Below are 7,992 nucleotides of genomic sequence, written 5' to 3'. Positions count from 1 at the left end.
GAACAGAAAACCAAACACCACATGTTCTCACTCATAGGTGGGAACTGAACAATGAGATCACTTGGACATGGGAAGGGGAACATCATACACTGGGGCATATTATGGGGAGTGGGGGGAGGGATGGCATTGGGAGTTATAACTGATGTAAAGGACGAGTTGATGGGTGCTGACGAGTTGATGGGTGCAGCACACCAACATGGCACATGTATACATATGTAACCTGCACGTTGTGCACATGTACCCTAGAACTTAAAGTATAAAATATATATATATAAAATAACAAAAACAAAACAAAGCAAAACAAAACAGGTCTTCCCATCTTGGCCAGGAAAGCCTCTGTCTTCCCGCAAGGAGCGCAGGCCTGCGCCTCCCACTTGCCTTAGGCTACTTGGCGCAGGCATCTGGGTCTTACAATGGCTGCTCCTTGTAGTCCTTGAGCCGTGGATGCATCCGACAGCCCGCAAGAGCCTGATATGTGGTGAACTCTGGTCTCACACTCCGCACCGGCCCCTTTGGCCCCGAGGCTGCTGTGGGAGCTGTGGTCCTGCTGCCACGGTGGTTGGCATAGTCAGTACTCATGCTCAGAAGTTTCCAGAACTTCCTGCTGGTTTGGTTATATCGGGAGACAGATGATGGTTAAGAAAGAGGAACTCCTGGGTGTCCTGCCTTGTGCTTGCCAACCCTGGGGTGAGAGATGCAGGAGGGTCAGTATCACCCCCTCCCCAAACTACCCTTCTTAGCCCGAGTCTTCCACTAAGGCAGACCCTGTCAGCTCCTGGTTCATTGGCCCTCCTGGCTTCTTTTCCCTGTGTGGAAGCTGGGACTCACACCAGCTACAGGCACTGGTGGAATCTTCACCACCGCCTTCGGCTTGGGCCACAGATTCCTTTCTGCCTGTCAGACCTGGCTCAGTTTGCTGGGGCACGAAGGTCACAGCTGGCAGGGAATGCAGAGACTGTTGCCGCCGATGGCCATAGGTCTTATAGCATTAGTGATGGACACAGCGAATGCCAACTTCTGTGCTTTGGACTTGGGCCCTCTTTAGAGAGGGGTACTGTGTTCAGGGCACCTCAGAGTATCTTGTGTCCAAGCTCCTGGAAACCTGGTGGCAGCTGGTGGAATGCCTGCCGTAGGGAGCCGTCTGGGAGACTCTGGTGTTGGAAGTCTTGCTCTTACGTATAAACAGTCTTTAAATGAACACTTGTAAAACTGTAACGAGCCATTCATTTATTTGAATGGGGTGAGTTATTAATTTTCAGCAAACTGCAAGCAGCCGTTCTGAGATGAATCGCTTGGAGAGAGTCTGCTCCCCAGGGTGAAGGTCTGCGATGGCCCTGAGGTCTGAACCCATCGCCTGATGTGACCTCGCCTTTTTCTTTCCCCTCAGCTGCCCCACCCCGGGATGCACTGGCTCAGGACACGTCCGGGGCAAGTACTCCAGGCACCGAAGGTAAGAGGACCCTTGGATCTCACAGAGCTTCCTGGGAAGCAGATTTGGAGGCCCCCCACCGCCCGCCCAACTCTGTTCTAGGCCCTTTTGCAGATGGAGAACTTTCCATCTTTTTCCACGGCTCCTGAGGCCAGGCTGCTGACCCTTCTGCGAGGCAGCGACCTCCCACTCTAGCCTGGAGGCCCGTGTGGCCATGGGCATGCCCTGTGGGGAAAGACAGACCATCTGACTTCCCAGCACTGCACTGTGGTTTTCTTGTCTGGGTCCCCTGCAAGAACTGGATGAGTCTGTGGGGGAGGGAGGGAGGGAGGACCCTCGGGAGGGGCGCATGGGGTGGCTGAGGCCTCTCGTGGCCCTAGCCTGGCCCTCTCCACTGCCTACTCCTCCTTCCCAGTTTACAGAGCTGCCCCCTGGCCAAGAAGAGGAAGCTGGAGGGCGCTGAGGCTGAGCACCTGGTGTCCAAGAGGAAGTCACACCCCCTGAAGCTGGCTCTGGACGAGGGCTATGGTGTGGACAGCGACGGCAGTGAGGACACCGAGGTGAAGGACGCCTCTGTTTCGGATGAATCGGAAGGAACTCTGGAGGGGGCCGAGGCTGAGACATCAGGACAGGAGGAGATTCATCGCCCCGAGCCAGCTGAAGGTGCTTTGTCGCTCTTTCTTCCCCGAATAAAGGGTGCTTAGTGTGGCCCTGGAGAATTGCAGCCTGTGAGCGGGGAGGGGCTCACTCTGAGCGAGAGAAAGCTCTTCCTGAGAACAAGGCATGTCTTGTCCCAACATGTGCTGGGCTTCCTGGGAGAGAGGTCTGCCCATGGTGTTTGTGGGGCCTGTGGTGTGTTTGTGTGTGAACACTGTGTGTGTAGGAGGGAGGCAGGGCAGACACAGACACGCGGCTGGTGTGTGTGTGTGTGTGTGTGTGTGCAGTTGTAGCATGTTTCGGCAGGTGTCTGCATGTATATGAGAGACAGACAAGGCTGTGTGTCTGTGTGTGGGGAAGGGAGGGTCTTAGACGGGCCCTCTGGGAGACCTGCCTGGGGCATGGGTGAGAGGTCTGCTTTCCCCTGAGGCACTCACAGGCAGATGCGGAGGAAACACCTCAGGTTGAGTTCAGGTGATTGAGGACCAGGTGGGGCCTCTGAAAATGGGGTGCCCGGGAAAGCCAAGACGGGAAGGAGGAAAGCAGATGAGTCCCCCATTTCCTTGGGGGGTCTACCAGGACTGCCATGTTGGGGCACCGAGCCCTTGGCGGAAGTGGGTGAAGCAGGTGCTTTGGCCCCTGGGTTCCAGAGGGAGGGGTCCGTACCCCTGAGAGCCCTGGCAGATCTGTAGAGACCTGGGGTCAGACGAGGCCCAAGGTCCGCTCCCCCTGCCATCCCCACCACCCACCCAACACTCCCCAAGCTTCTGCAGTGGGGAAGGGTCTGAGATGGATTTTAGAAGCAAAGCCAGAGAGGGTCCTCAACCCCAGCTCCCTAGGGGGGCCCTGGAGTGAGTGCGCTGCCCCGAGGAATCAACATAGTCCTAGATCGCAGGGAGAAGAGACACAGATTTTCCTGCTTTCTTATCAAGAAGGGCATCTGGAGTTGAGGCATCATCCTGGGCTTGGACTTTCCCCTCCAAAGTGGGTGGATGGCAGGGCCTTTTCCTACCACTGTGGGACGTGCTGGCCCAGGCGTCCTTGCTGACAACCCTACGGGGCCTGCGTGTGGTGAACACCTACCATATCTTAGTTTTGTTTTGTTTTTGTTTCGAGAGAGTCTCACTCTGTTGCCCAGGCTGGAGTGCAGGGGCACAATCTTGATTTAGTGCAATCTCCTCCTCCCGGGTTCAAGGAATAGCTGGGACTACAGGCGTGCACCACCATGCCCAGCTCATTTTTGTATTTTTAGTAGAGACAAGGTTTCGCCATTTTGGCCAGGCTGGTCTTGAGCTCCTGACCTCAGGTGATCCGCCTACCTCGGCCTCCCCAAGTGCTGGGATTACAGGCGTGAGCCACCACGCCCATTCTTATTTACTGCTTTTCAATTATGAAACAATTATTATTTTTTAAAATCTGACTTGCTGCTTAAGCTCCATTGTATACAGTGCAGGTTGATCTGATTCGGAAAGTCAACGTGATGAGAGAGGAACATTAAGGAAAACTATCCAAGTAATTCTTAGTTTAGAAAATACATCAGTGGCCCATGACCTGCCTCCTGAAATATGTTCACCATGATTTCTGGATTCAGGCAGAAGGGTTGACAGAAAGTCCATACCAAATCCCCACTTCGGGAGTTTCGTGTTTCCGCTTGGCTCCCGTGTAAAGAGTGAGTGGTAGGTCAGGTGGAGGGGTGGTGGGTGTGTTGGGGACTGGAGACCTGGAGTCTTCCCACATGCTCTCTGGCCCCCACGTTGATTTTGATTTTGTGCAGGAAGGAGCCCCATCAAGTCCCATTTTGGATCCAACCCCACTGGCTCCTCCAAGGGCAGCTATAGCAGTTACCAGGGAATCATCGCCACTTCTCTGCTGAACTTGGGTCAAATTGCTGAAGAGACTCTGGCGGCCAAGCCAGGCCCTGGCGTTGTGCACCTGCTTCAGGAGGCCACAGAGGGAGCCGCCAGCGAGGAGGGTGAAAAGGGCCTCTTCATCCAGCCAGAGGATGCCGAGGAGGTCGTAGAAGTCACCACCGAACGCTGCCAGGACCTGTGTCCCCAGTCCCTGGAGGATGCAGCCAGTGAGGAGTCCAGCAAGCAGAAAGGCATCCTGAGTCACGAAGAGGAGGATGAGGAGGAGGAGGAGGAGGAAGAGGAGGAGGAAGAGGATGAAGAAGAGGAAGAGGAAGAGGACGAGGAAGAGGAGGAGGAAGAGGACGAGGAGGAGGAGGAGGAGGAGGAGGAGGAGGCAGCTCCTGATGTGATCTTTCAGGAGGACACCTCTCACACCTCTGCCCAGAAGGCACCTGAGCTCCAGGGCCCAGAACCACCCAGTCCCAAGCCTGAGTACTCTGTCATTGTGGAGGTCCGCTCGGATGATGACAAGGACGAGGACACCCACTCCCAGAAGTCAACAGTCACTGACGAGTCGGAGATGCACGACATGATGACCCGGGGCAACCTGGGCCTCCTGGAGCAGGCCATTGCCCTGAAGGCTGAACAGGTGCGCACGGTCTGTGAGCCGGGCTGCCCGCCTGCCGAGCAGAGCCAGCTGGGCCTGGGAGAGCCAGGGAAGGCAGCAAAGGCCCTGGACACTGTTCGGAAGAGCTACTACAGTAAAGGTAGGGGTCAGGGGTGGCCTGGCCCTGCAGACTCACCCTTTCACCCCTGCCCCAGTGTACGAATGCAGGCTGAGAGCCCTTCTAGGACAGGAGGCTGGGAGATGGCAGAAAAGTAGACAAAAGGACAGATACGTGACACAGACTGTGGTCAGATACCGAGCAGATGGGTTCCCGCACTGCTTTCCAGAGCAATCGTAGAGCGGAGACGTGTGAGAAAGAACCGGGTGGGAGAGAGGAGGTGGGAGGGACAGTGACCCACCTACAGTGACTGGTCACAGCAGCATCTGGGATCCGGAGAGGGTGGGGACTGTCCTGTCCCTTCCACCCCAACTCACACTTGTGGCAGGGATTGTGCTATGACAGAACCCGCTGTTTCCTACAGCCATGCTGGGTCATCCTGATCCTCTCGTGGAGCCCAGCAGGCAGAGGTGAGGGGTGCCCTTCTCCTCAGAGGAAGCAGCCTGCCACTGGCTCTGCATCTGCTCTGGATTTGGCTCTAAAGTGTGCAGGGTATAGGGGAGGCATCCCCTGACCGTACTGAGTGGCTGATGTTGAGGTGAGGACAGACAAGGAGGGCTGCTTGGAGGGGCTTGGGACTGGGCTGACATGGTTGGGGAGCAGCTGGGAGCCTGGAGTGCTCTGGTCTGAGGACGAATCCTGAGTGAACGGTTGCGGCCTTCACTGTTACTGGGGTGTCAGGGTCTGGACAGCAGGCTGGCTCTGCTGTCTGTCCATCTCAGATTCCTCCTTGGGACAGGGGCCTGGGGAGCAGGGCTGGCCAGGGGCTGCTCCCTCAGTGAGCCATGCCAGGGAGGCCAGGCCTTGGACAGGTCAGCTTTGGCTCACCTGGCCTGGTGCAGAGAACCTTCTGCACCTGGGCACTTGGCCTCTCTTCTCCTAAGACTGGGGACCTGCCCGGACCTCAGCCTATTTTTTCCCCACGTCTAGTCCTGCATCTCTTCTCCAGGTGGACGGGGGCAGTGGGAGTTCTTGGCACTCTTCCAATGAGTGCCCCCAGGAAGGGTTAGCTGAGACCAGGGAGGGGCAGATAAGGAGAGAGAACTGGGATGGGAGGTGACTCAGGTGCTGGAGCCAGGAACCAAAAATGCAGGAGACACAGACTCAAGGTCAACCCTGGGAAGACGCACTTGGCTCATGGGAGAGACAGACCTGAGCAAGACATAATTCAAGGAGCATGATAGGCATGTCAGTGGAGACATGAGGGACATATTTTCTGGGAACACCCAGGCTTATGAGCCAAGCCCAGGGGAAAGATACTAAGGGACACAGGTGGGACATGGTTTCAGGGTGAGATGGACCCCAGGCTTTGAGGGGACACCCTTTAGGGCAACCCAGATGGCGGGACAGCTCTTTGGGGACCCAGATTTAAGTCAGCACCGTCATGCTCCAGCCTTGTGGGGCCATGGGCACAAAGAGACACAGGCTAAAGGTGAGACTTAGGGACAGGTGTTAAGGGCCTGGTGTGGCGTGCTTGGGCCACACAGATCAGCGCAGAATTGGGTGGGACACGTGTGAGGAACAGAGACACCAAGTGACAGCCCCAGGCCCAGGTTTTCAAGGGTCTCAGACCTGTGGGACAGACACAGGGGGACCCAGAGGCAAGGTGTCCTGCCTTCAGGAATCGATTTTCAGTGCATGGACCCAAAGGGACACAGCCCCGGGTGACACAGGTGGCCAAGCTGAGAACACCAGGCAGTGCCGGGCTGGGCTGTGAGTGTCTGTGCAACGTGAACGTGTAGTAGGATAGAGACGAGACTGGGACTGCTTCTAAGGGACTCGTGTGGGGACCCAGATGCAGCGAGAATTCTGAATGGAGGCTGTGGGACGGGGCGGCAAGCCCAGGAGGCAGGTGTTGGGCACGGGTTTGGAAGCCCCTCAGGACCCCGCTGCCTGTCCACATGGGTGGAATTCTGACTTCCTGCTCCTTTGAGCTGGGGGCAGCAGGGCAAAAGCTCCTTCCTTTTGGAGCCCACCGTCGGGGCCTCCCCCTCTGGAGTGGGAGTTCCGAGTTTGGCTCTGTGACCTCTGCACCCTCCCAAAGGGGCAGCTCGTCCAAAGGTGTTTCACTGAGACGTCAGCTCTGTTCTGAGGGTCCTCTGTGCTCCTGCTGGTCCCTGCACTCTGTAGTGACCAGCCTGGTCCTGCAGAGTCTAGATGAGGTCAATAACAGATGTGGGTTTAAATTTCCGCCCAGACGTATGTTAGTCATGCAGCCTTGGATAAGTTTCTTAGCTCCTTCGTCCTCCTCGTTTTGTCAAATTCCAAGGACATCTCCTGGCAGGAATGTTGCCAAACGCCTTGACCTCTCTAGGCAGAAGCCTGACCCATGAGGCCTCCGCACTGTCAGAGGAGAGAGGAAAGAGGACTCCAGCTGCCGTCTGGGTGGTTCTCCGTAAAACACTGCACAAACCGCTATTTGGGTTGGTCAGGGCAGTATCAGGGCTTTTGCACACAGGTAGCCAGTGTGGGCTGGTTTCTTCAGGGTCACCTGACTGTCCAGCCCCAGTCCCTGTCCAAGCTCATGGGCAGTCTTGCCTCTCTTCTCTCTGGACAGCCAGAGAGAGGGGTCCTGAGCTACCCCTGCCCACTCTCTGCTCACCACCCAGCTTCCGGGCTCTAACTGATGTGACTTGTGTGTTTTAGATCCTTCAAGAGCTGAGAAGCGTGAGATCAAGTGTCCAACACCAGGCTGTGATGGCACTGGCCACGTTACCGGGTTGTACCCTCACCACCGCAGCCTTTCTGGCTGTCCCCACAAGGATAGGATCCCCCCAGAGAGTGAGTAGCTCTGTGCCGCGTTAGCCCTAACTCTGAAGCTCAGGCTGCCTCTGTGGTGTTTGGGTGGTGTCTATGGGGAGGCGTGGCCTGCCCAGGGCCATAACCTGCCCCTTTGGTTTGTCCAGATGCTCATCCTTACATCTCCCCGCCTCCCCCCACAAATGGCCTTAGCCCAAACTTGAGCCCTTTGAGGCTGGGGCCCTGCAACCAGCCCATTTGTCTACCTGGAGACGCCAGTCGGGGTCAGAGCCCACAGTCACAGATCGATGGGAGGGGACAGGCCAGTGCCAGCCACGCTGGGAAGGGAGAGGTCTTCTTGCAGCAACCTCTGTGCTCCGAAGGCTTGGGAAGCAAATACTTCTTCTAATTTTTAGGCTAGAAGCAGTAATTGTGAAAATTAAATTTAAAGGAGCAAACCACAGAATGAGAGGTTTTAAAGCTGAGTCTGGTTTCTGCCGCAGGAGGGAGGGACCACAGTGGTGGTGGGGGG

At 56.4% G+C, this 7,992-nt stretch overlaps 1 protein-coding gene across 1 annotated transcript in view; it reads left to right on the top strand.

Moving 5' to 3' along the window:
• The window catches only part of MYT1 (myelin transcription factor 1), a 101,245-nt gene that overhangs the window by 54,875 nt on the left and 38,378 nt on the right, over positions 1 to 7,992 (top strand). Inside the window, exons 5-8 of the mRNA XM_011976419.1 lie at positions 1,388 to 1,450; positions 1,845 to 2,092; positions 3,861 to 4,703; positions 7,368 to 7,502. Of these exons, the coding sequence (XP_011831809.1) occupies positions 1,388 to 1,450; positions 1,845 to 2,092; positions 3,861 to 4,703; positions 7,368 to 7,502 (1,289 nt within the window). The remainder of the gene's footprint in view (positions 1 to 1,387; positions 1,451 to 1,844; positions 2,093 to 3,860; positions 4,704 to 7,367; positions 7,503 to 7,992) is intronic.

The sequence above is a fragment of the Mandrillus leucophaeus genome, unplaced genomic scaffold, assembly GCF_000951045.1.
Source record: "Mandrillus leucophaeus isolate KB7577 unplaced genomic scaffold, Mleu.le_1.0 Scaffold1658, whole genome shotgun sequence".
Classification (NCBI taxonomy): domain Eukaryota; kingdom Metazoa; phylum Chordata; class Mammalia; order Primates; family Cercopithecidae; genus Mandrillus; species Mandrillus leucophaeus.
This window is presented reverse-complemented; position numbering and strand designations above follow the sequence as displayed.